Source organism: Rhinolophus ferrumequinum, chromosome 5 (genome assembly GCF_004115265.2).
Source record: "Rhinolophus ferrumequinum isolate MPI-CBG mRhiFer1 chromosome 5, mRhiFer1_v1.p, whole genome shotgun sequence".
Taxonomy (NCBI): Eukaryota; Metazoa; Chordata; class Mammalia; order Chiroptera; family Rhinolophidae; genus Rhinolophus; species Rhinolophus ferrumequinum.
Window position 1 is genome coordinate 10,753,065 of NC_046288.1, and position 27,870 is coordinate 10,780,934.

General features: G+C 35.0%; 1 protein-coding gene across 1 annotated transcript; it reads left to right on the forward strand.

Annotated features, from left to right (window-relative positions):
* The first annotated feature begins 191 nt into the window (after window positions 1-191).
* On the forward strand, window positions 192-27,817 carry YIPF7 (Yip1 domain family member 7). The gene is made up of 6 exons (XM_033106385.1): window positions 192-302; window positions 1,691-1,807; window positions 8,825-8,985; window positions 19,904-20,049; window positions 23,840-24,021; window positions 26,766-27,817. The coding sequence occupies exons 2-6, from the start codon at window positions 1,692-1,694 to the stop codon at window positions 26,926-26,928; spliced, it is 768 nt and encodes a 255-aa protein (XP_032962276.1). The 5' UTR covers window positions 192-302; window position 1,691; the 3' UTR covers window positions 26,929-27,817.
* Window positions 27,818-27,870: the final 53 nt, after the last annotated feature.

The window sequence follows — 27,870 nt, forward strand, 5'->3', positions numbered from 1 at the left end:
TACCTCAAATAAATGATCCTAAATCAGAGTGTAATAGGCCATGCCCACAACGAAACTGAATCTACCATTCCACTTAATCAAACTGTATGTCTCTATGGCTTTCACTGTGTTTGTAAACTCCAACAAGTGTTATAAGATACTGTGGCTGGCTTTGGCTTTTGGCAGGCAACTGTTCAGTGTCAGAGTACAAATTTAGAAACATATAAAGCCTGCAGGTCATCTTTTCACGAACTGATTTGTTATAAATTTCTCAAGTAAACCTACATTTGTTGGAGGATCTTTTCACATAAAATAATATAAAGGTATGTGTCTGATTCTCCTAAAAAACTCTCCTTTTAGACAAAATTTAAAGCTGGGTTATGTAAGGACTCTAATACCAATAGTCATAGTACATAAAGCTTTGCATGTTATGAAACCTTAATGTATTCTTCAATGAAATTATTCTCTGTGCTTTATGATAACATTTTAGTGGACTGACAATGTTATGCTATTACATTTTTAAATTCTTTAAATTATAACTTGTTAAAAGATTTAATATTATCCTCGTCCTGATTTTTAGTTTACATAATTTATAGCTGCTTTTATACACATTACTAATGACAAATCTTGATTTATTAAATCAGGTGTATGAATGACTGCATCTAATTTTAGAAAAGCTTTCTGTATTTTTACTGAACTGAGAAAATTTGATATATTTGATAATCGTTACTTGACTATTTCTGATTAATGAGGCTTTTAGAGCTAAGGCTGTTTATGCAATTTCATTTGAAATTTACTGCAAGTGATATTCCATAGATTATTATAATTATATGGATTATTCCTAGTGATTTTAAAATTTATTTTTCTGAAATAAAAAAAGGTTTGCAAAGGAAAACAAAGATTAAAATTGAATTGAATGACCATATCTGTCCAATTGGAAAGGTTCTCTACTCCATTCTCGAATTTTCATCCAAAGAGTCACCATTACCTTGCTGTTACTTTCCTCCTCCACCTTTTCCTTCTCTAAAATCTTTCTTCTTCCGTCTGCTATTCCTATTCATTAGGTCTAAATCAAGTTCATGCACTCCACTCCTCAAAGTAAGTAGAAACTATGTAGAGAGTGCATAGAAAGACAAACTATTCCCGTAGCAGCCTTAAGCCTTTTTCACTCTGACTCAGCCAGCAAGGAGCGGTGAGGCTGTTAGCACACTTTCAAGCTCCAGGAAAATTCAAACTTAAGTGGTGTTATTATCATCGTCAGCCTTCTGGCTTTGAAACAAGAATATATATATATATATATAAATGTAAAATTTTTAAATGTAAATTATTCCTTACAAGTAATTAAAATAATGAACTAAGTAACATGGTTTAAGAGAAAACCTTCTAGATATGTACCAAGCCTTACACTGCTGAGAATAAGGCATTTGGGGAAGGATGTTAGTTCTTTCAGATCAATTAGAGTTAATTTGTCAAGGTCATAGTCCTAGTGAGTGAAAATTGCAGAAAAGTTCATTGAGGATGCACATTTTGTAAATGACTCTGTAGCATACATTTCCACATCCTTCCCACAATACTTAATCTATTCCATCCAAAGAATATCCTGTTCTCTAATAGGAATCCAGCCATAATCACATTGTCGATCTTTGTAATATCTCAGAAGAAGTTTTATTGACTGAAAAACTTCTCAGTAAAAAGCACTGTTATTTTTCAGGATGTCAAACCTGGGACAATTTGACTCTGATTTTTACCAATCTAATTATACCATTGATAATCAGGAGGAGGGTTGTAATGATTCTACTGCCTATGGAAATCTTTATGGATCTAGAAAGTAAGTACTTCCCATTGGGAAAATATGTCCTTATTTTTTAAAAAAGTAATAATATTATGGCAAGGGGTTCCAGGTAGGATGTGCCCAAGAAGAAGTGTCAGGAAGGGGCAGAAAAAGGAATTCATATCTGCATGAATCTCCTTGATCACTTCAGACCATTTATAGGTGAATGGCTTGTCTCCTCTTTTCAAAATATCACTTAGCAGGGAGCCTGAATACAGGGACTGGACGTAAAGGAAGTATATTCTTTTACGTGATATTTTCTGGGACACTGCTTGAAAAACTGATTTTATTCAACTTGACTAATATTTATTGAATGTTTGTTGTGTGTCAGGAATTAAGGTGGGCACTATAAATACAAAGATAAGAAATTCATAATCTTTTACCACACAAAATTTAAGAATTTATGTTGGAGATATGGCCAATTAAATATGCAATTATAATACAATGTAAAACATCCTAAATGGAATCAAGATAAACATACTTCAGTTGACAGTTATTTCAGTTGACAGTTCAACTTGAGTTGAAAATGAATAAAAATGATTAAGATTTAGTATTTACCCTTTACTAGTGCCCAAAATAGGGCATTTAGAGTGAGAAGAATTTATTTCACGTTCTGTTTCTAGCATTTGTTCTTTGTGACATTGGGAAAGACTTGACTTTGCTGAGTGTCTTAATTGAGAAATAAGGACATTAACAATACCCACTTCAGGGAATTGGCACGAAGAACAATTGTGGTAATGTGTAGGAAAGTGTGTGTTAAAATAAAACCACTATATATGTTACTTATTTGTGTAATTATAACTTGTAAAAGTAATTGATTCTTTGTTGCCTAAAGTCACTTAAAGTTATAATATTTGTTTATACAGTTATTTCTTTGGATTGTTTTTGTGTGAAGAGGGCGGTTTAGATGAACTATGAAAAGGGACAGACCTTTCAACTTTCATAATAACTAACATTATGGGTTAGAAACTGTTCTGAGTTTTATATAAATTAACTCATTGGATCCTCAAACAACCTGAGATAAGTACTGTTATTATCCTATTGACATATGAGAAAGAAGGGACCTAGAGAAATGAAGAAACTTTTCCAAAGTCACACAAGTAGTAAGAAATAGGGTTAGGATTTTAGCCCAAGGTTGATTAGGCCCATAACTGGAGTGGATGTATAGTTCATTGTAAAATAAAGACATGTTTTAGAGTAAAATGGGTGCTATTAATTATGATGTTGGTAAAATAGAAATAAGCTGGACAAAGTGGGATGTATGATCTGATCACTGTGACATATAACTACATAACAAATATTTCAAATTTATTAATTCTTGAAGTTGATTTTTCTAAACACAGATAAGTACCTTGAAAGCTCCAGATAGAAGGAAGACAGAATACAGGCAGTGGGGACTCTTCTGTTCCAACTATGCCCAGGAAAATTTAGACATCATTTGGACATCACTGGCTGAGCACTCCTACAGACATAAGCAGATAGATGCTGCTTTCACACACTGCTTCCGGACTACTCCGGGTGAACCACCGCTACAAGGCAACAGGGAAAGGCATTGATATATAATGTATATACCAATAACTGTAAAAGTTAAATATCTGGAATTTTATCTTATTCATGCCCCTATTCTATATGCCCAGCATCAATCAGGCTACCATCAGAATTTTTTAAAGTGAAAAACTATCTATCTAGCTAGCTAAGGATTATCACTGGGCACATTTAATTTTTTTTAATATTATTAAAAGATGAGGGAAAAAGGATGAGGTTGTGCAGAATTGGCTCACTGTAGAATCCAACAACTGAAAGAGAACTTTATTTTATTCCATTGATGATTTATCTATATCTCGGAAGGTCAAGAAAAAATATAAAAGTGTTTGAAGCAGAGGGAGTAGTTTGAGCATTGAGATATTACAGGATAGTAACTTAAGGTACATAATCCACAATGAGAGCTATCTGAAAGGATTTTCAGCTCTGTCCTGTTGTTTTATTGAAAGGAAGCAGTCACCTTGAACTTCTGTTTCTTTTCTCCCTTCTCTGCTGCACATGGGATAAGCACCTGGGCAGAATCTGCAATCTACATTTTCAGACTATAGTAAACTAAACTAAAATGGCCAACAAGAAAGAGAGAAAGATTTTCCTTAAGCAGGAACTCATGGATCCCGCCCCTCCCATCCTCCCTTTATTTTCTTTCTCCATTTGATGTGCATACCAACATTGCCCAGAAATCAAGATGACAAAGAGACTGAAATTAATATAACCAAAATCAGGAAACCTCTTGATTATATTGTATCAGAGTAATGGCCTAGCCTACTTCAGATGCTTAGCATTTAAATCCAAGCCCTAATTTGGTTGTTGTAACATTTACATTCTAACCCATACTGCAAGTCTCAGGAATTAGCAAAGGGCATATTAGCTGTGGTAATTTTATGAGGTACAGAAAACATAGACTCAGGTCAATGATTTACTAGTGTACATCAAACAAACTCCAGAGATTTGACCTTTTATTCATTCAGTGAATAGTTCAATTAAATATACCCCAAGTCAGGATAATATGCTAATCATCCTGGCAAAAGACAGGAATCCAGAGGGTAGTTATAATCAATCAGTCTCTCTGTGTCTCTGTCCCCTCCTGCCCCCACTCCCCTCTTCCCAACATATGGGAGCTTGTCTTAAAAAGCTTGTTTGGCTCAGTGGCATACTAATCTGAAAGCTGGTTGGGGGTGCTTACTGAGACAATGAAGACATATTTAAAAACAAGTTTTCTTATTTTAGCATGAACAAGAAGGAGCTTGCTCATTTTAAAAAGTGACGATCCAGCCATTCAGGAGGACATTGTTTCCAATCACTGGTAGGCAGTTAGCAAGGCTACATTTTCCTAATTTTTGAAATGGGAAATCTAGTCAAATTATTTAGAAAAAAGAAATAGATGTTTCTACAAAAAGGTGACGACTGGAGAGGTCTTCTTTGAATGTGAGGAGTACATTCAAGTAGGACTTTAACAGACCGATACTGAATCATCATTTCTTAGAATCCCTAGACCTGATCTTTCTCTCGTGTTGCAAACAGCTAATGGTTCTGTCAATAGCACATAGTCCTGCGTACTCGTTGTACCAGCCAGGATCTTGGAATGTTACACAAGCTAACTCCCCCAGCTACCATTCCCTAAACCACTCTACCATCGAACAAATTCTATATGAAATGTTCTTACCAAGGACACTTAAAATGTCTGATTTTACTGGCTCAACTAGAGACACACAGAAACATTTTTTCTGGGAGTTCAGACTAAACTTTTTAGCCTGCAGGGTTTTGTGCTGTAGACCTGTCGTCTTGTTGTCTTACGCTGTTTCAGTTGATGGTGTTGCAAATTCTGAAACGCTTTGTAGTCTCATGTTCCTGGAGGAGTACAATATTGCCTGATTGTGTGAAATACATGTATACTTGCATATGAGTCCAAATGTAGAGGTAGACTTACAATGAAGGGGACTTATTTGATGGTACATTTCTTGTCACCTGATTTATACTCTAGCTGTCCATAAAAAACTAGGAGTGAGCTCACCACCTGCATTCCCCCAGGGTCAGACTGACAGGAAAGCAACATCAGTTGACCATCATGATCGAAGTCCAAATCTACAGTTTTAAAAAAAAAAGCCTCTAATAAAATTTGTAGCTAGTGATTATGTGATGGGACACAGAAAACTGTGTGCAGCAAATGTATCTGCAAGCACTGAAATTATAACTGAGTCTTCTGACATTGACTTTCTGTATTTGCACTGGAAGATGAGTGTTGTTAAGCCCTGTTGATTCAGAAATAGTCCAAAATTTTTCCCCAGCTGGAGACTGTGCCTTATCTTAACACAATATCATGTAAGTAAAAACCAGCCTCTGGGGGGCTAGATAGAACATTATAACCCCAGATATAGGTGGTGAAAAGGGAATATTGAAGAATTGGTGAGCATAGAGTGGGTTTTTGTGTGAATCAGGTGTGTAGCCATTACTTTATGGCTCAGAGACAAAAAATGACTATAGGGGAGATGCTTCTGGTAGGAAAATACACAGATGTTGTTGACGTCACTATGGGTGTTCCAGGAAAACCAGAAATGGGAAAATGCTAAAGATGATCAGTATAGAAAGGATACAAATTCTTGGCCTCTATGTTGTTATCTTTGAGAAAGTGGCAGACTGTGAGACAATTATTACGAATACAGAAGATGCCATTCCAGGGTGTGTGGAAAATGTTTAGAATGCTTTAGTGTAAATCTCAGGAAGAAAAAAGCACACAAATACTTAGCCAATGCTTATGAATCACTTTTTGTGTGGCCAACACTATTCTAAGTGTTTTGCTTATTTTAACTGATTAAATTCACAACCTTAGGTGTTCTGTTATCCTCATTTTACTGATGAGAAACTGAAGTATAGAATGTGAGGTAATTTTCCTAAGATAAAACTGGGATTTGAACCCAGGCAGTCTGACTCCAGAGGCTGTTTGCTAATCACTGCACCGGGTTCAGGATAAATCCTACCATTGGACTACCATTACAAGCAGAAATGTAACTCCATAGAGTTGCGGCGCAAAAGAGGGGAAATATGACCAAGAATGTTACCACTTGTTCTAAAGGAGACTTTTGCAGTCACCTCACAGTTGCCTGAAGTGATGAGTGTATCAATGTGACTCAGGCAATTGCCTTTAATAGGTTACTAAGTCATAGACTTAACAGAACAATTAGTTAAGTGTCCAGTCCCATTCCCCCTGACTTTGTTTTTCATGAAAGGATACTGTAGGCTTGAAAGATGTCTAAAACTATTATATCAGAGAATGTCATTGGCATAGCTATTCAGAATAGGAGCTGTCTAGTAAAAAAAGGTAACACCAGGACACGTGGGACTAAGTGAAAATTCAAGATATATGGTTAAAATTGTGGCTGTTCATAGTTATTTTCAGAGAAGGGACTAAAACATAAGAACTGGGTATTGACAGTGTTTTCTGGGTGGGACTGTGGATTAATAATGTGATTATATTGATTTGCTTAGGTTTTTGTTCATTGAGATGCAGTTATGGCCAACATGTACAAAATCAAAGTTACGAGGTAAAAAGAGAAAATTTTAATTTAGGCTGTGCTAGAAGATGACCATGGTCATTTCTATAGGTAAAGGATTCTGAGGTCTTCTTCATAGAACAGAGTTTAAAATTTTACTTTCTTAAATAAGTGGTGGGGAGATTTGAATATTATGCATTCATTGTGTAATATTAAGGACAAGAGAGGCCAAGCTCCTGATGAACAACTTTTGACGGATGAAGTAGCACAGAGGGGTGGAGAAAAGAGAAAAGGATAGGATTTGGCTGGTAAATCTTTTCTTCTATAAAAATGTGTTTTTCTCTTGGGTCAAGGGGGCAAGTAGGTACCCATACTAAATCCCCTCATTTACAGAGATCGTTTCGCAGGGAGTAACTGAATGTTATATGTTTTCTCAAGTCTGGTGATTAGCACTTGGGCATAGATTTTGTTGAGGCCAAGACAATGTGTCAATGAAATAGTCTTGTTCAGATACTGATCTATTCAGTCATCTCTGTTAGCTCCTTTTATTCTTCTAGACGTGGTTACATTTAAAAAAATGCATATCTAGGGGGAACTTTATCAACTACCAAGCCATTGATGTTCTTATTTATAATTCGTTTTTACTAGTACTTTTGATAGTGGGCATACTTTGTTGAAAAAAAAAAAGATTAGGAATATGCCAGATGGTTGAATTGAACAATAACAGTAATCAGCATATATGCCGTGGGGGATTCAAGAAGAATTACATCAGATCCCTGCTCTCAATGAGCTTGTGGCTGAGTTAGTGAATGATTAAAGGTGTGTCTCTTTCTATCGCATAGCTTTATTTTTCAGAAGAGGTTATTTTCTCTGTCAGGCTTACTAATATAAGGGAGGTCGAATGTTATTCTTAGACTTCATATTAAGATTAATATTGGAAGGAGTATATGAATAGTCATTTTGTAAATATTTTAACATAAAGAGATCACAGAGCTACAAAGTTGAGAATACGAGACTATTTTTAGCTTAGTTTGGCCTAAGGGGCTTTGATGAAAGAAACTTAAACATGTTAATAAGGACAACTCCTTACGTTTCTTCCCCATCCATCAGGCAAAAACAATTAAAAATGATCAAATAACCTCACACTCTTTTTTCTTTCTTCCTTTCTCTAGCTTTCGCAAGAAATTATTTACTACGATTGTTCTTCTCCAACCTTCTCACACACATGGTGAAATAAAAAAACAAACAAAATCATGGTCAAGGAAGTATAGAAATATCATGTTTGGGCAAAACTAAATGCATATTTCAAAAGAGGGACCGTATAGCCAGCTAGGCTCTAGCTAGGTACCCAAAGATAATTCAATTGGCAATAATTGTCTGGGAATGGCCAGAGCTAGAAAGTCTACTTCTTTATGGACAACAGTTGGTTTATGTATTTGTTTTTTCCTATGAATTGGCTAAACTATTAAAATAGTGATAAACTGAACTTGCTGCTTTCACACATTTATAAGAACCATCATGTTTGGTTATTGCCCCTGAAAATCAGTGAAAAAGCAGTGTGTGGAAGAAGCAGAGTGCTGCTCAGACAAGTTCAGTTTAGAGTCCAACACCTCCACTGTTCTGTGACACTGGGGAAATCATTCAGTCTCCGTGAACCTCTATTTTTTTCCTGTAAAATGGGACTAAAACTATAGTTTTTATCGTACTGAGTTTTAATTACATGAGAAAATGTGAGAAAAAAGTGTCCAGCACATTGCACATAATAAATAAATACTAGTTGGTATACATCTTTTTTCTAGAAGTCTTTTCATGACCAGTGACTTCACTTTTTGACTAAGATAAAGTTTAAGCAAGTTATTTATTTCATGCTTAAATATTCATAAACCTAGAATAATTCATGAAAGAAAAGTTGTAGTTTCCTTCCTTGATTTGTCATGATGTCCCTTTCTGAGGTGTATAAATACCAGTATTTTCCTTTCTCTAGACAACAAGCCAGTGAGCAGCCTCAGCCTGCCTTTGTCCCACCGGAGATGCTCATGTCATCGGGTTACGCTGGACAAGTGTTTCAGCCAGGATCCAACCCAGATTGTTATTCACAATCTCCTTACATTGACAGTTTCGATGAAGAGCCTCCTTTGCTAGAAGATAAGTTAAGGAAGTGCTATTAATGTGTGTACAGCTCGAAGAATAATAGCAATAATCAGCACTTAATGTGTGCCGTCAGCATGCTGCATATAGTATTTTATGTGTGATTGTTCCACACATAAACAATCCTCCGATTCAAGACACTTAAACCAGTGGAAATCTGTTGCATGTTTGTGTGGGGGAGATTGGAAGTAGGTATGTGCTATTGATGTGTTCTTGCTGCAATTATTAAATGTTCCTTCACTGTTTCTTCAATTTGGACTCCCTGGCCATGTCTAGACAACCGCGAAGATGTCTTTTGGAAAAGTGGTTATATCAAAGTGACCCCCACTTCCCACCCCAGCTAATGAAGCTACTTCACAGCAGCCTATTTTATTTTCTGTGCTATTTGCTTGGGAGTAAAGGGGGTAGTTTCCGCACTTGTTTTGTTATTGTTGTTGTTGTCGTGGAGACAAGCCTGGCTCCCATGAGTTGGTTTTCTTTCCCGGCTCATTGAACCCTCTAATCTCAGCTAGGTATGGCTAACTGGGGAGGAATATGATTCCAGTAAATAGCACTGCTGCTGACAAGGAAACCCAGAGACCCGTGCAGTTGAGGGTCCTTAGGGGATTTCAGGGATGTCCTGTCCCTTAATATATATAAATATTTCCAACATATTTTCCTAGATTTTTTGTCATCTAATTTGCTTATGGGACGTTAGGACATGTAGCAATTTTAATATTTATGTTTTCAACTCCACAATATTTTCCTTGATAACTTTTCTTTCCAACTGCTCTCTTGTTTATTCTCTCCAGCTCTAGATACTGCTCATATCTCCTTATAGACTTTTACATTTTTTAATTATCTTTTTGTTTTGCATTTGAATTTTTTTGGTTTGGTTCATTTTTCATTATTTTTAATTTTTATTAAATTTATTGAGGTGACATTGTTCAGTAAAATTACATACATTTCAAGGGTACAATTCTATAATATTAATACATCATTTATATCTCACATTGTGTGTTCCCCACCCAGAGTCAGTTCTCCTTCCATCACCATATATTTGACCCCCTTTTACCCTCTCTACCACCCCTCCTCCCAACTTACCCTCGGGTCACCAGTAAACTGTTGTCTGTGTCTACGAGTTTTTGTTTCTTTGTCTTGTTCATTTGTTGCTTTCAGTTTTATATGCCACATATGAGTGAAGTTATGTGGTTCTTGACTTTTTCTGTCTGATTTATTTCGCTTAGCATGATAATCTCAAGATCCATCCATGTTATCTCAAATGGCAGTATTTCATCTTTTCTTATCGCCGAGTAGTATTCCGTTGTGTATATGTACCATATCTTCTATATCCAATCATCTATCAAAGGACACTTAGTGGTTTCCATGTCTTGACCACCGTGAATAATGTTGCAGTGAACATAGGGGTACGTATATCTTTACGGATAAATGTTTTCAGGTTTTTAGGATAGATACCCAGGAGAGGGATTGCTGGGTTATATGGTAATTCATTCTTAATTTTTTGAGGAACCTCCATACTGTTTTCTATAGTGGCTGTACCAATTTACATTCTCACCAAGAGTGTATGAGAGTTCCTTTTTCTCCACAGCCTCTCCAAAACGTGTTATTATTTGTCTTGTTTATGACAGCCATTCTAACTGGTATGAGGTGATATCTCATTGTGGTTTTGATTTACATTTCCCTAATAGCTAGTGAAGTTGAGCATTTTGTCATGTATCTGCTGTCGTCTTGGGAAAAGTGTCCGTTCAGATCCTCTGCCCATTTTTTACTGCATTGTTTGTTTTTTTGGTTGTTGTTGAGTTGTATGGGTTCTTTATATATTTTGGATATTAACCCCTTATCCGAAATGTTGTTTGAAAATAACTTTTTCCATTCAGTTGATTGCCTTTTTGTTTTATTGATGGTTTCTTTTGCTGTGTGGAAGATTTTTTGTTTATGATATAGTCCTATTCATTATTTTTGCTTTTACTTCCCTTGTCTTTAAGATCAAATTCATAAAATCCTCTCTGAACCCAAGGTCCATTAGTTTAGTACCCATGCTTTCTTCTATATAATTTATTGTCTCAGGTTTTATGTTTAGGTCTTTGATCCATTTTGAATTAATTTTGGCATATGGTAAGAAACAGCAGTCTAGTTTTTTTCTTTTGCACATGGCTTTCCAATTTTCCTAGCACCATTCATTGAAAATGGTTTCTTCTTTTTCATTGTATGTTTTTGGTTCCTTTGTCAAAGCTTATTTGCCCGTATATTTGGGGGTTTATTTCTGGGTTCTCAATTCTAGTCCATTGGTCTGTGTATCTGTTTTACTACCAATACCATGCTGTTTTGATTATTGTCACTTTATAGTATAACTGAGGTCAAGGAGTGTGACACCTCCAGTCTTGTTCTTTTTTTTTAGGATGTCTTTAGTTATTCAGGGTCTTTTGTGATTCCATACAAATCTGATGATTTTTCTGTTCTATTATTTTAAAAAATGCCGTTGTGATTTTGATGGGAATTGCCTTAAATCTGTATATTGCTTTGGGTCTTATGGCCATTTTAACTATGTTCATTCTTCCAGTCCATGAGCACTGAATATCTTTCCATTTCTTTGTGTCTTCTTCAATTTCTTTTAATAATGTCTTTTAGTTTTCAGTATATAGGAACTTCACATCCTTTATTAAGTTTATTCCTGGGTATTTTGTTCTTTTTGTTGCAATTGCAACATCAATTTTTTTTTATTTTTTTTTCCCCCTGAAATTTCATTGTTTGTATACAGGAATGCAATGAATTTTGGTACATTGACTTTGTATCCTACAATTTTACTGTATTTATTTATTGTTTCTAATAGTTTTTGGTGGAGTCTTTAGTGTTTTCTATATAAAGAATCGTGTCATCTGCAAAAAGTGACAATTTAACTTCTTCATTCCCAACTTGGATGCCTTTTATTTCTTTCTCTTTCCGGATTGCTCTGAGTAGGACTTCCAATACTATGTTGAATATCAGTGGAGAGAAGGGGCATCCCTGTCTTGTTCCTGTTCTTAGAGGAAAAGCTTTCAGTTTTTCACCATTAAATATGATATTAGCTGAGGGTTTGTTGTATATGATCTTTATTATGTTGACATACTTTCCTTCTATACTCATTTTATCATTGATAATCATAAATGGATCTTGTGTCTTGTCAAATGCTTTTTCTGCATTTATTGATATGATCTATGAATTTTATTTATTTTTTTTATGTGGTGTGTCACATTGATCAATTTGCCTATGTTGAACCACCCTTATGCCACTGGAATGAACCCCACTTGATCATGATGGATAATCTTTTTAATGTATCATTGTATTTAATTTGCTAGTGTTTTGTTTAGCCTTTTTGAATCTGTATTTATCAGAGATATTGGTCTGTAGTTTTCTTTTTTGTGTGTGATCCTTCCAGGTTTTGGTATCAGGGTAATGTTGGCCTCATAAAATGAGTTAGGAAGTATTGCTTCTTCAATGTTTTGGAAGAGTTTGAGGAAGATATGTAAATCATCTTTGAATGTTTGGTAGAATTCACTAGTAGTAAAGCTTTCTGGTCCTGGACTTTTGCTTTTGGGAAGATTTTTGATGATTGTTTCAATTTACTTGCTGTTGATTGGTCTATTTAGATTTTCCAGTTCTTCGTGATGGTCTAGGAAGGTTATATATTTCTAAGAATTTGTCAATTTCTTCTAGATTATTGAATCCGGTGGCATATAATTTTGCATAATATTCATGTATAACCCTTTGTATTTCTGTGGTATCTGTCATAGCTTGTCCTCTTTCATTTCTGATTTTGTTTATTTGTGTCTTTTCTCTTTTTACCTCAGTGAGGCTAGCCAGGGGTTTTTCAATTTTATTAATCTTTTCAAAGTACCAGCTCTTTATTGCATTAATTTTTCCTATTGTCTTTTTGTTCTGTATTTCATTTAATTTTGCTCTAAATTTATTTTTTCCTTCCTTCTATTATTATTTTTAGTTTTAGTTTTATATATTTTGGTGCTCACTGATTGGGAGCATATATATTGACAACTTTTATGTCTTCTTGTTGTATTGTGCCCTTTATGATTATGAAATGTCCATCATTGTCTCTTGTTACCTTTTTTATCCTGAAGTCTGTTACGTCAGATTTAAGTATGACTACAGCTGCGTTTCTCTGAATGTCATTTGCCTGGAGTATTGATTTCTATGCTTTCACTTTGAGTCTCTATATTTCCTTGCAGCTGAGATGTGTCTCTTGAAAGCAGTATATAGTTGCACTTTGTTTTTTGATCCAATCTGCTGCTCTGTGTCTTTTTATTGATGAGTGCAGTTTGTTTACACTTAGGTGGTTATTGATATAAGGATTTCCTATAGCCATTTTGTCTTGTTTTCTAGTAGCACAGTGTCTCCATTGTTTTTTTGCCTTTGTATTTCTGTAATTTTAGTTTGGTGGTATCCTATGATGTTTTCTTCTGTTTCCTCTTTTTTTATGTTATATGTCTCAGTTCTGGATATTTTTGAGTGGTTACCTACCACTAAGTTTATGTAAAAGAAAGTTTCATATATACAGTAGTCCTTTTTCTTCAGCATGCATCTTATCTCCATTCCCCTTTGCAAATTCTGACCCTTACCCCCTCCCTTTTTATGTTATTGTTGTCACAAATTATCCCTATTTATGCTGTGAGTTCATTTCTGAATGGCAGTAGCAAATTGCCTTCTTCTCTTTTTCTTTTTTTTTTTTTAATGTTTTTATCTCCTTTACCCTTTATATTATAGTCAAGTGTATATTGCCTTATTCTGTGTAAGGGTTAGCATTTCCTCCTTCTGTCTATCAGTTAGTCATCTTTCTCATCATTTTTTGTCTTTTTGTCTTTTTGTTTCAAGTAGAATAACCTCCTTCAGTATTTCCAGTAATGCAGGACTTGTGGTGGAAAATTCCTTAGCTTCAGTTTATCTGGAAAGGTCTTTATTACTTCTTCATATCTGAAGGATAAGTTTTCTTGATATATTACTCGTGGCTGATGATTTTTCTCTTTTAGTAGTTTGAATATTTGACACTACTCCCTCCTAGCTTGTAGTTTCTGCTGAAAAATCTGCCGATAATCTAATGAGCTTTCCTTTGTAGGTTACTGTCTTCTTTTCCCTGGCTGCCTTGAGAATTATTTCTTTGTCATTCATTTTTGACAGTTTCAGTATTATGTTCCTTGTGGAAAGCCTTTTAGGATTGAGATAATGAGGTGTTCTGTTTGCTTCTTGGATTTGAAGATCCAATTCTTTCCATAGGTTTGGGAAGTTCTCGTCCATTATTTGAATAGACTCTCTGTGCCCTTCTCCTTCTCTTCTCCTAACGGTATACCCATTATTCTTATATTGCTCTTTCTGATGGAGTCAGAGAGTTATTGAAGAGTTCTTTTATTTCTTTTGACTCTCAAGTCTCTCTTCTTCCATTTGCGTCTTTCCAGATTCCTGTCTTCGATATCACTAATTCTTTCCTACATCTGGTCAGCTTTACTTCCTAAGCTCGCTATTTCATTATTTATCTCTTTTATTGAGTTCTTCATCTCCAGAATTTCTATTTGGTTCTTTTCAAAAATTTACATCTCTTTGGTAAAAGTATTCATTTTATTAATTGACTTTATTTCTGAGTTCATTAAACTGCTTATCTGTGTTTTCTTGCATCTTGTTGAGCTTTTTCGGAATTGCAATCTTGAATTCTGTCATATAAGTCATGTATTTCCATGTATTTAAGTTTATTTTCTTGATATTTTTCATTTCATTTCTGAGCTGCCATATTACCTTAGTTATTCATGGCAATTGTTGGATTACTTCTCTCCCTGGGCATCTACAGGAATGAATTCTGCAGTAAGTTGATATGAAGAGTTCTTTCTTTTGTTTTCCAGTAGGGAGTGCTGGAATGTTTTCAGCTTCTCTCCGTGGAAGCTTCCCCGGGAGGTGGGCATCTCCTCTGTGACAGGTCCCCTCAGTCTCAGGGCACCACCCCCACGGGAAGATGGGGTAGGTAAGGGGGTTCTGAGCCTCTGAAATCCCAGTGCTGCACTGCCCTGCAGCCACATGCAGAGCTATGCTCCTCTGTAGCCCTGGGTGCCTCTGCTGGGATTAGCCATGACTCGTTGGGATGGGGTGGGCTGCGAGAGGCCTCTGGTGTGTTTGTGTTTTTGTTCTCCAAGTAATGGCGACTGCCAGAACACAGCTGCCTCACCCCTCTATCTCCTCCCTTGTCACTGAAATTAGCCACAGTGTGTGTCTGCCACTCAGGAACTGTCTCTCCCATTCTCAGGGTTGTGGATATTCTATTCTTTAAACTGACACTGCTGCAGTGTCTTCTGGGACCTACTGCGAGCACTGGGAGGGTCGGGGGAGGAGGACAGGCTCCATGGCTTTACTTTCTGCCGGGCAGTGAGGGCTGTTAGACCTCAGTTCTCACCCTTCTGTATTCGGTCTTTGCCTCAAGGCTTCTGCCTCCCACCCCCATCGCTGGATTCAGCTATATTATACGCTGATCACTCAGGAATGCTTGGGGCCACAGAAAATGCACCTGCAGTCTAAAACCTCCCCTTTCCAGGACTGCAGTGAGTTTCAGGCTGCATCCACGTCCCCCTACCCTGTCTGTGCACTTCAGTCTTCTCTCTTCCCCTGTTCCCCCCATTCCTTTACCTTCAGATGTTTTGAAGTACGGATCTCTCAGACGTGTTTTTGTGTTGCACAGGGAGTCCTTTGTGAAATTATAGTTGTTCAGCTTGTAACTTCAAGGAGAAAGAACAAGGGGACTCCTCATGCCACCAAGTTTCTGATGCCTGATGTATTTAAATTTTTAACTCATTGAAAATTGTTTTAGGTTAGTATGTGAAATAGGGATTTAAATTTATTTATTTAAAGATTAAGCATTTTTCTTACAACATTTATTGAAAATAATTATTTTCTACTTATTTGAACTGTCTCTATTGTGGTATACTAAACTGTAATATATCTTTCCCTAAAGTCTTCTTAAGTTTGAGTAGGAAATATACTAGATTTTCCCTCCCACTTTATACAGCTCAGAGAAAATTCTTAGGTTATTTTTCCCCTTTGTTATAATCCCCACCAAATGTATACTATAAGAAGACAGAGTATTTATTAATATAATTTTACATTTTGAATCTACGAAATTTCTAGGTTCTGATCCAATATGTTCTTTAGCTGGGTGACATTGTGAAAGTCTCAGGCTTCATCTGTCTAAAATATATGAAACAACCATAGGCAAAATTTCTAGGATAAGATGATAAATGACATTTGTTAGTTTTTATTGAGTGTATACCAAAACAGCCTATAAAATTACAAAGCTATAACAATTAATATCCGTTGGGCAAAAACATGTTATTTGAAATAGTGCTGGTTTATTCCTTAAACACATTGTCTAAAACACTTGTTTGGTTTTATTTAAGAATGATAGCTTCTGCTATTTTATAATGTACAACCAATGTTAACAACTGCACCTTGAAGAATAATAGTCAATTTAAGTTTGTCAGACCAGAAAAATTACTATGATATTTGGCATTTATATTTGTAGCATAGCCTGATGTTTATATTTGTAAGGCCAATACCACAATTTGCATAGAAAACAAAAATATTAATTCATTTTGTAGCATTTATATCATATACTTTACTACCACTAGATGACAGCAAAATAATAAATTTTGCATTCAAATTTCACAGTAGTTTCATTTTTAATTTTGTACGATAAGGTGTTATATTAGCTTATCTACAATTAATAAATACTTACAATTTCATTTACAAACCTTGTAATGAATTTGAAAACAAAATGTTATGGAGATTTATTTTGGTAGAAGATATGTAAGTCCTTTTTCTTATGAAAATAGTGGGTCTTATGTTCATTCACTGTTTTATGATTCAGTGTGTTGAAACATGTAGAAGTTAATTATGTCATAAAATAAATGGTTCAAATCAGTAATAATATCTCATAAAACATTTTTCATCTGAGTTTCTTCAGGAATAATTGTGCTTTTTGAGGAAAACAATGTTTTGAATTAAAGGCCACTTTATTGTAAACACTGAAAATATATTCTTAGCATAAATGTCTAAATTGAAAATAAAGTTTAAAAGCAGCATAAGTCTCAGGGGAAATTAATTTAAACTACAGAATATTCAGTTTTTAAAAATCTGCTATTTTAAAAACTACATTAGACAATCTAACCTAATTTTAAGGTTGGTGAACTGCTCATTTCCTCCAAAGTGTACGTTCATTAAGAAATATATAAATACACTGGAAAAATAAAAAGTATGTGACATGGAAGTTAAAATGTCAATGATTTGCTCGCGAATAATTTAACCAGGAAAATTCTTCCTTTTCAAACTTGGGATAACAATTGTCAATCTGAATATGAAATGAGTAAAAGAATACACTTTCTATCCTAGTTTATATCAACTTCCGGCTGACCTGAAAATGTCTTGGTCCTTGAAAATGCAAGGCCCCTCTATGTCACAGCGATCCTTAAAAGTCCATCTGATCTTCTGTGTATAGAATGTCAGCTTTGCAAGGCATTTGGGTGATATGAGTCACTGTAAAATAAGTTGAACTATACCCTTTATTTTACCATAAAGGGTCACTAAGTCCTGGGAAGGAAAGTTGAATGCCACATACAGGTGACTTAGGGAGACAGTCGTTTACATGGGAGAATGGTACTCAATTAAAAAAAATACAACCATTATGACATTAGATGTACGTTTACTTGATTAAAAGCATGGGCTCTGTTTTAGTTTTTGTTTTTTTAAATCAATCTCTTCCTGTTTCTCCTATTCCCAGCCCCTGACAAGCACTTTTCTACTGTTTCTATGAGTTTGACAATTTTTTTTTTTTTTACTTTTAAGTTCCACATATAAGTGATACCATGGAATACTTGTATTTATCAGCATAATGACCTCAAGGTCCATCCCTGTTGTTGTAAATGGAAGGATTTCCTTCTCTCTCATGGCTGAATAATATATCACTGTATATGTACCACATCTTTATCCATTCATCCCTTGAGGGGCACTTAGGTTGTTTCCATATCTTGGCTATTGTGAAAAATACTGCAGTGAAACATGGGAGTGCAGCTATCTCTTTGAGATCCTGTTTTCACTTTCTTTGGATATATACTCAAAAGTGGGATTATTATTTTTTTTTAATTTTTGAGGAAATTTCATACTGTTTTCCATAGTGACTGTACCAATTAACATTCCCACCAACAGTGCACGAGGCTTCCTTTTTCTCCACATCCTCACCAACACTTGTTATTTCTTGTTTTTTTGATGATAGCCATTCAAACAGGAGTGAGATGATAGCTCATTGTGGTTTTGATTTGCATTTACCTGATGATTAATTATGTTGAGCATTTTTTCATGTACCTATTGGCCATTTGTATGTCTTCTTTGGAGAAATGTCTATTCAGTTCCTCTGTCCATTCTTAAGTTGGATTTTTTTTTCTTTTTTTTTTTTAAAGCCTGAGTTCTTGAGTCAGATTCTCCAGTGTTAAAACCTGGATTTTCTATTATTATCTCTGTGACTTTGGACAACTTACTTAGGCTCTCAAAACTTCAGCCATCTGATGCTCAAAATAGTAAAATAACAGAACTAGCTTCATTGTGTGTCTGTAAGACCAAAGCATGTAAGTAAATTTTGTAGAGCTCACAGTAAAATTCAGTAAAAACATTCAATAAAAAACACATTCAACTTTTTAGTTGAAATGCTTTTACTTTACAGTAGTTTAGCTACAATTTTTCCTAAGATCTACCTCACTCTTATTCAAATTTAAAATGATAGAAGAAGGGTAACCAGATTGATTACTGGTTTCTAAACAGTGAAGTCATGTTCTTTTCTTTTTTTTGAGCGTTCCTTTTTTCTACTCAAGATACATCTGAAAGTGTTTAGGAGTGGTGAGACAAGAAACAGACGTGGTGTCAGTATTTATTTCTATTCAGTGGATGTCAAATGTGTAAGATTGTTTGTACACTTGAAACCTATGTAATTTTACTAACCATGGTCACCCCAATAAATTTTAATTGAAAAACAAAAGACGTAAGAGGAGCAGAATCTAACAGAAGGGTTTGTGGGTTAGCAGTCAGAATTTAGAAAATAAAGCATTGGAGAAAAAAAATTAGAAATGTCTAAATGAGTTTGGACTCATGCACACTGAATCCCACTGATTTTGTATATTTATTCTACCACCACTCATAAAAGCGAACGGTTAACTCGTCTCAAGGTTTTAATCTTTGAATACACAGGCTGAATCACATAGAGCATTGAACTGATCAAAATATGCACGCACATCGTGCCTACCCTTACTCGATGAAAGGTCCATCCCATTTCTCCTCGGTGGAGTTTCTGGCAGTTAGCATAGAACTGCTCTTTTCAGCAGGCAGGTGGAAGTAAAACCCCAGACCTTGGCTAAAATATCTTTAGTTTAGATCATTCTGCTAAGTGAAAAATTAATCTTTGTTTGATAAGACGACATTTCAAAAGAGTTAGCAATGGAAATTGTAGAAAAACGAAATATCTAAATGGGCACTAGGATGGGGCTTGTGGTCAGTTAGCTACCGTTTTACTTTTTTTTTTTTTTTTTTGACTGTAGAATGTCCATTTTCTCAATTTTCAGCTCGGTTTTAAGCTTGCTTTGCTACACAAGTGGGGGAAAATTTTCCGTGATGGAATTATTTCTCTAAAATGTTTCTTTTAGCTCATTGTTTGGTAATAATCTATTTTTATTTATTTATTTATTTATTTATGGTTCCTATATATTACACAGAATTTTAGATTTTTGAAGGTATAGCAATCAGATTAATATGCTACATAATTAATCATATATGTTACCTTTAATTAAAGAATATTGCCAGTGTTTATATTTCTATATTTATATTAGCTCCTTTTTCTCTCTTTTTGCAGAACTTGGAATTAATTTTGATCACATATGGCAAAAAACCTTGACAGTGTTAAACCCACTGAAGCCAGCAGATGGCAGCATTATGAATGAAACCGACCTCGCTGGGCCCATCCTGTTCTGCGTGGCGCTGGGAGCCACTCTGCTCCTGGTAATGGACTGCAGCAAGCATCAGATTTTAATGTGTGTGTCCTTTCCTGTGTCATGTTTGCAGAGATCTTTGTAAATGCAGACGACAGTATATCACTTTATGAAGTGAAAATTGTTCGTTTAATACATAACTACGTTATTTGGGGGGAGGTGGGGTGAGTGAGACATATAATGGGACTATAGTTACAAAAAAAGAAACTGCCACCCTGGCATTACAGGATAAAAAATATAAATTTAAATAAAATTTAAAAATTCAAATCACCAGATCAGATTTTCAACGAGCAGGAGATAATTTATGTCTTTCGTGTTATTAAGAAAAGACTGTCAATCTGCAATAATTGAAAGAACACATGGATTTGAAAAATATAAGGCTTAAATTTTATTTTGTGCTTTATGTAAAATATGTATTGTGACACTGGACAAATGCTTTGTCTTTGTTCATCATTTTTTTACTAGGTTGTATCTCTAGAGTATTTCTAATGTTCTGTGAGGTATGAGATGGGTCTCCTTGTTTCTGGTTAGGCTACTATGGGTAAATTAATAACGTGATTCAATCAATACATCTTCCCTATTATTTCAGTTTTTTGCTTTTTTATGAAGACTTTCCCCCTCCCCTAACTTCACCAGTTGTCTTGTGTATGTGTCTCTTTCATTACTTATATCTGGGAGTAATTATATTAAAAGACACAAAAACGTTTTTTAAAAAACATATTTCTACCTAAGTTTAGAAGACATACCAGCTCATAGTTTAGGAAAAAATGTTTCATTACAAAGGAAGAAAAAGAAGAAATGAGAAAAAGTCTATGATTTTACACCAAGGAGGGAATGATAATACATTAAAAACAGAGGATGAAAAATATGGTCAAGCCAGTCTGGAAAGTATAGTTTCATAAGGTGCAAAGTGATAAAGTTGGCAGGAGAAATAATACAGGAAATTAAAGGATCTGGGGCTTTTCCACGTCTCCATTTTACAGCTATCCATTTTCCATGGTCGTTTTTCCCCCAGTATAACTGCAATTTTCAAAAGTAGCTATAAAATGTATTTGCAACTAAATACATTTTCACATTTTATTTATTAATCACTTAATACTGATATCAAAATACTGATAACAGTCTAGTTTCTCCATGATAATGTGGTCAATATTCACATCATATATATCCCGTACAATAGTATGTAGTCATAGCATCTTCTTCCTTTGAACTAGTACAACAAATGCAAATACTTTGAAATCAAACACTATATCAACTGGAGTTTTAATTTAGTCTCTAATCTCTCTTCTGTCTTTGTCACAGTAATTTGATAACCTTAGATTAAACTGCTAAGTAAGACCATGTCAATTAATCAAATAGTCTGAAACAATCAATTTAATATATTAACTCATCTTTCTTTTTCAAGTAATTTGTAATATACCAGCTGTTTGTTTTCCTGTAGAAAACATTACTGTTACCATGTCCTAAAGGAAAGCATTAATCCCATTAAGATCTTTTTGGGGAGCATAATATTAGTTGGAATTATTTAAATGTCCTTTCTTTTAAGTACAAAGCAATATAGGCAAAGAACTCAACTGGGAGTGATAAAATCACATCTCCCCCTAACTTTGCCTCTAGGTGTGATCTTGAATCTTTTGTTTCCTATTTCTAGGACTTCATTTTGAAGACAATAAAGAGGTTTATTTAAGTAGATCTTAAGGTTCCTTTCAGTTCAGAAATTTGGGGGATAATGTGAAACTGCATATTTTATGCAACTTTTTGGGCAAACATTATCACTTCAATTTTACCATTAGATATGTTTACTTCAGTATTGATCATGATACATGTAGAGCAATAAAGATAAAAAGAAAGAGAAAAACCTGGATATTAATGAAGCCATGTTTAACTCAGAATCCATTTGAAACTAAGTTATCCTTGTCCTGGATATCTAGAATTAAAATGTAAAGGATGATATTTACGGGGTGGCATACACACATACTAGAAAAAACAAAACTAAATCCAGAAACACTAACCAAATCTGTTCATTATCTCTAGAGGTGGAAGACTCATAGTGATGTTGTCATCATCTTTATGATTTATGTTGACCCAAAACCTTTTAGTGGAGTTTCTTCATGTTGAGGAAAGCAAACCAAAAGAATAGCATCAAACACATTTTCAGCATTGCAGCTCTCCCTACTCAGAATTATCCCATCCAATTAGAAATTAAGTAGAATGTTTCTCTAATATATGAAAGTGATTTGAAATTGTCACTATTTTCCAAGTAGAGCAAACCTATCCAACGAAGCAGTGCATAACTGATTTGTTTCTTTTAGCAAGTCCATTAGGATCATTGGCATTGTTTCACAAAATAGCCATCAAATGCAGAAAATACTCAATGAGAACTTATGGCTAATGCAGGAGAGAATCTGCCAGCACGGCCCAGGGACACAGAGAAAGAACTTAGTAGAGACCAACCTCCCCAACTGCAGAGGAAGAAGAATTGAAAATAGCTGGACAATTTTGAACACTAAAATGGTCATGACATTTTCCATTATGTTAAATTAATCACAAGATAAATATCTCTTTCTTCTTTAAGAGTTAAGAACTTCATGGAAAACAACAATGGAGAAGAAAAATGATAGCTAAAAAGCTCTCTCTGAATCAATTTACCAGATCCTTCTTTGTTTTTGTATAATTCCCATGAGAGCCAGAGTCAGCTTATCCAACCTTTATCTAGAATTTCTAATCAGCTTAATGTAAATATAAAAACTAAATGCATTCTTTACTGGAGCTTTGGCATCCTCAGGTAGCGAACATTAAAATATCCTCTGTTAAATTAATAGTAGACTGTGACTTCCCCTGGATGGGTTTAATGGAGCTACTTCAGCTACTCGACCCTAGTGCTTCATGGGTGTTAGCTATTTTTATGAGTTCTCAGAAGATCAGTGTTGTATCCAGAACACTACTGACTTCCTGTAACAATACCTCTTTTATGATTCATTATCAGGTGGTTGATATAAATCAGCTTTTCTTAAGGTGTGTTCAGTTAAACTGGCAATAGACATTATGAGAACAAAATTTTCTGTGGTCAAATAAATTTGGGATATATTGAGTTGAAGAAAGTTAAATAAGTCCCATTATTTTAGGACATGTTAGAGCTCCTGTACTAGATGTCAAGGACATAATGTTTAGAGCTAGACTGTCTGGGTTCAAAGCCGAGCTTCACCACTTAGCATTATTTTACCTTGGGTAAGTTACTTAACCTTTCTACACCTTAAATTCTTCCTGTGTAAAATTGGTTTAATAAGGGTACCTATCTCATAGGATTGTTTTATGGATGAAATAAGTTAATAGATGTGAAATGCTCAGAATAGGATCTAACATAGTAAATCCTATAGATGTTTACTAATATTACTAATATGCCTTGTAACTTTCCAAGACTGAATTGGAATATTTTTCATTAATGTATTCATTCATTTAATTATTCAACAAATATGGGGAGAAAATATATTCTTACTTATGCTGTGTACCGCTAATAGGCAATCTATGACCCAAAAAAAAAAAAAAAAAAAGTAAACCTAGAACTTTTCTGGAACATGCTTGTGTCATCCCAAGTATAGTCGGGGTGTTAGCTTTCAGGACCCGAATTCATGTAGCCAGTGTTTTTTCCAGAACTCCCAGTCTCCTGATAATTGTACATATTACAACAGCATTAGGTTGAGCAGATTGACTGACTCTAAAATGCCCTCTGATGTATTGACATTCTGATTTCCTCCTGATGTTTGTTTTCTGTTCAAACTGTTTTCTTCTCATTGTTTCAGGCAGGAAAAGTTCAGTTTGGTTATGTGTATGGCATGAGCGCCATTGGCTGCCTAGGGATTCACACGTTACTGAACTTGATGAGCTCATCAGGAGTGTCCTGCGGCTGCGTGGCCAGTGTGCTGGGTTACTGCCTGCTCCCCATGGTCATCCTGTCCAGCGGCGCCATCTTCTTTTCACTGCAGTAAGTGTCTGTGTGTGCTAACTGACCCCATGTGCGCAATCACTGCTGAGTCTTGCCACATCAGTGCAGCAGTTAATCTCTTTGATCATTTTGGTAGTGGAATTGGGGAAACCAATGACCATGACAAGCTACACACAAATTCAGAAAAGTAGGTCACTTTTGACACAGTTGCTGTTGCTATTTCGATGATTTAAAAAAGAAATTAAGCCAAACAATCTTTAAAACTGGCCCTTTGTTAGTTGTCACATTCTTCAATATGAACTATTGTCATGGGTAATACAACAACTCCGGAAAATGCAGTTGTTTGATTTTGGAAAAGTAAGTGCCTGGTGAATGCTGACAAATTGCCTCAGCTCCCAGGCACTCTGTCTTCTAGGCGGGAAACAACTATTCTTTCTCAGCTGGGCTCCATGCAGTGCCAAATTCTCAGGAACCCTGATGAGGATATTATGCTAGAGAACTTTATGGCATATATACTCAGTCAATATATATTTCTTTTTTACTTCCTGGGAAGTTAGTATTTGCAATTCAAAACTATTAATAAGGATCCAGTAGCTATGTTTCTGTCAGGCATTTCCCCAGGGTATATGCATATCACAACTACTTTGGTAGGGAGACCAAGTAATTACACAGTCCTTTGTCACCTACCATGCTCAAAACCTAATTAGAAATAAACATTTGCCATCAGTACTCATTCTTCCACATCCAAAGGAGGCATGATTTGCATTTTTTTCTTGGATGATCCATATTTTAGGTTATTAACCCTACATTAGATATTAAGAATTTACCATTGCTGAAGAAAGACATTTTAGAAAAACCTTTAACATTTTTATTTAGATACAATATCATATAATTTTTTCATAGCGTTATTGAGAATGTCTTAGTTCTCATTCTTTTTTTAATCAAAAAAGGAAATCCTTTTTTATTTTTAATATGGCCTCATATTTAAAATAATATTCTTGAAAATAACTTGAGCAAACTCTTATCAGCGAGTGCTCCTCAACATTAAAAAAACGAGGACTACAACAGAAAATGGATACCTGAAATGTATAAATACAGTGTGAATTATAGGTATATTTTTTGAGTCTTATCCATGGAAAAATTCCACCTTTTGTATATCATGTTCTTTAACAAGCTGTTCCATTAACTGTTGTTTGGTACTAACATTTGACAAGTTAATACAAAGTTCATTTCTGCAACTTCTATTTTGTCCAATGCTTTTGCCAAAGAATACCATAATGATTTATCATTTAAAAATTCTAAGTTTTAAACATTATTTTAGCAAAGTTGAAATTTGAGGCATTTTAAATGACTCCAGATTATTAGGAGAAGAAAATAAAAATTAAACTCTTGGATTTTGAGAATCCTCGGAAGTCTGGACTTTTTTTTATTAGATTTTCATTCTCAAATTATAAAGGATGATTTAGAAATCCTGTAAATTATATTAAAGGGGAATAAACTGACCCCTAAGACCTTACACTTAAATTGCCCTTTCAGGCATGTTACTATGCCATTCAGATTAATCATATATAATTTACATTTTTGTTCACAAAGACCTATAAATTAAATACTCTACAAATTATTCTTAATAGATAGTAATTAAACCAATGAATATAATATTTACTAGAGTGCTTTTTAAATATTTTTGGTTTATTTATAATCTAAGGCATTATAAGCTGTATTGTAGTTTTCACTTGTTTTGCTTTGGTTCAATTATTAAAAGTAGGTGTTGCTGCCATTGTCACAAATAATAAACGTCATTTTCAACTTCAAGTTCAGCCAGGATCAAGTAAGACAGTGTAGTTTGATGGTGAGAAGAACAGCTAATAAGAGTTAGGAGATTTTGACCAATGTCCACTTTACTATGCAGTTTTTGTCAAGTCTCTTCCTTGCTTTATTGCTAGGAACGAGATATATCCTGAGATCTCTCCTAGCTCTTATGTCATATTTTCCTAAATAATGCATTCTGCTTTGAACATAAGTAAAATTCTTCACTTCCCACACCTCCTTTTTTATTCCCAAGGTGGTTAGACTAAACTACCTTATTTCCCCATTTCTTCTTAAAGAAGCAATTGCCTCCACAGTTACTTCTTGAAGTTACCAATTTGAACAAATCCATTTCAGTTTTCTAAAAAAATCCACACATACACATATACAAGGGATCTTCCATGATGAAGTGGGAGGAACACATGCATATGTCTTCCTGTTCCGTGGGCTCCGTCCTTGAGCTGTTAGGCTTTGCTATATCAGACCAAAAGTGGACTTGGGAGCAGTGGGGACTAGGCACCCTACTGGAAAGTGGACTTGGGAGCAGTGGGGACTAGGCACCCTACTGGAGTGAAAGGCCAGTTATCTTGCTGCTTATACCGTGGGTAAATTTAGGAAGAAAGCGTTGAGGGGGGAAAAATCTGTATCTATAAAAGAAGTTTCTATACAGAGTTTATGTAAAATAATTTTGGGAGTCGTGATTTGAATGTTGACATATGAGAGTAACTGCAAATGAATTCTTTTGTTTCTGTTCATTCGAGTTTTTCTGACGTATGGAATATTTAGCTTCTGATGGTGCATTTGACTCAAATATTTTCTAACTGGCCAAGGCATTTGAGTTCACATAGTTCCTAACCCTTGTTTTACAAATGGAGAAAGTAGTTGTGTTGTACAGAGGATATTTCAGAGGCAGCTCTGATTTAATAATCTCTGTTTCTACTGAGGTAAGGTAATCCTCTCTTTTGTCATTGCTATAGAGGCACAATTGGAACCGTGTTGGCACTGGTCATCATTGGCTGGTGTAGCCTCTCAGCTTCCAAAATCTTCATTTCGGCCTTGGACATGGAAGGACAACAGCTTCTCATTGCCTATCCTTGTGCCTTACTTTATGGACTTTTTGCCCTCCTAACTGTTTTCTGAAGAATATTTGAGATGGCATTACAAGATTCTATTTGCTGTTCAGATTATTCTGGGAATGTATTAGCATTCAAATTTGGTAATGTGATTTCTGTATTATTGCTGCTGAGAGAATAACAACAGAAAGACAAAATAGCACTTAAGGATGATGCCCTAATAGCATGCTTGCTTTGAATGATGTTTTGCTTTTCGGTTTGGTGCATTAAAACTTTTAACATACTTTAAAATAAAAGAGAGAAAGTTGTTATATTGATGGGCCCTGCTTTTCTCAATAGATGTATTTCTGAGAAATTGTAAGTAAATAAAATCCTATGCTGACTGGATAAATAGTTAGCCTTTTGAGATAACTTCATGACGACTCAAGCTGTGTGCATGTAGTTAAAAGTCACACACCTTTGGAGAATTGCAGGGGTGGGTTATATAGGGTTTTATTTACCTGAGATTCAAATAACCTTTTGTCTTTCACTTCACTTACTTTGGTAACAGTTGTTTGGTCTCATTTGGACAATGCAACAACTCATCGCATTTTCCAGGCCTCACTTCCTTCTTACTTGTTTTAGATGCCATGGTCCATTACTATAATGTTTCCTCTACATATATCCTCAGTAACGCTGCCATTTGTTCCCTCAATAGATGAATGTGAGGAAAGGAAATTCCACTTGTTTCAGTTTAATTATGTTACTGTGTCTTATAATGGCTCCTCATACTACCTTTTGAATCCTACTACATTACCCTATTAAATTTGCTTTTACATTTTCTGAGATGATTATGTTAAACCATTTCTTCATTGCTCAAATCTCCAATATTCCTTCCTTATTTCTCACTGTAAATTGATGACCTTTCTTCTGATTTTATTGAAAAATGGAAACATCCAGAAGAAAAATGCTTTATATTTCTACCACCAGATTCTACCAACCTACATCGATCTTTATAATACAACATCGG

What these genes read in the sequence shown, in the direction of transcription:
- YIPF7 (XM_033106385.1), top strand. Translation starts at nt 1,692, where the DNA reads ATGTCAAACCTGGGACAATTTGACTCTGATTTTTACCAATCTAATTAT. An exon ending in AGAGCCTCCTTTGCTAGAAG is followed by an intron (nt 8,986 to 19,903) that starts ATAAGTTAAGGA and finishes CTCTTTTTGCAG; the next exon opens with AACTTGGAATTAATTTTGAT. An exon ending in TGGGAGCCACTCTGCTCCTG is followed by an intron (nt 20,050 to 23,839) that starts GTAATGGACTGC and finishes TCATTGTTTCAG; the next exon opens with GCAGGAAAAGTTCAGTTTGG.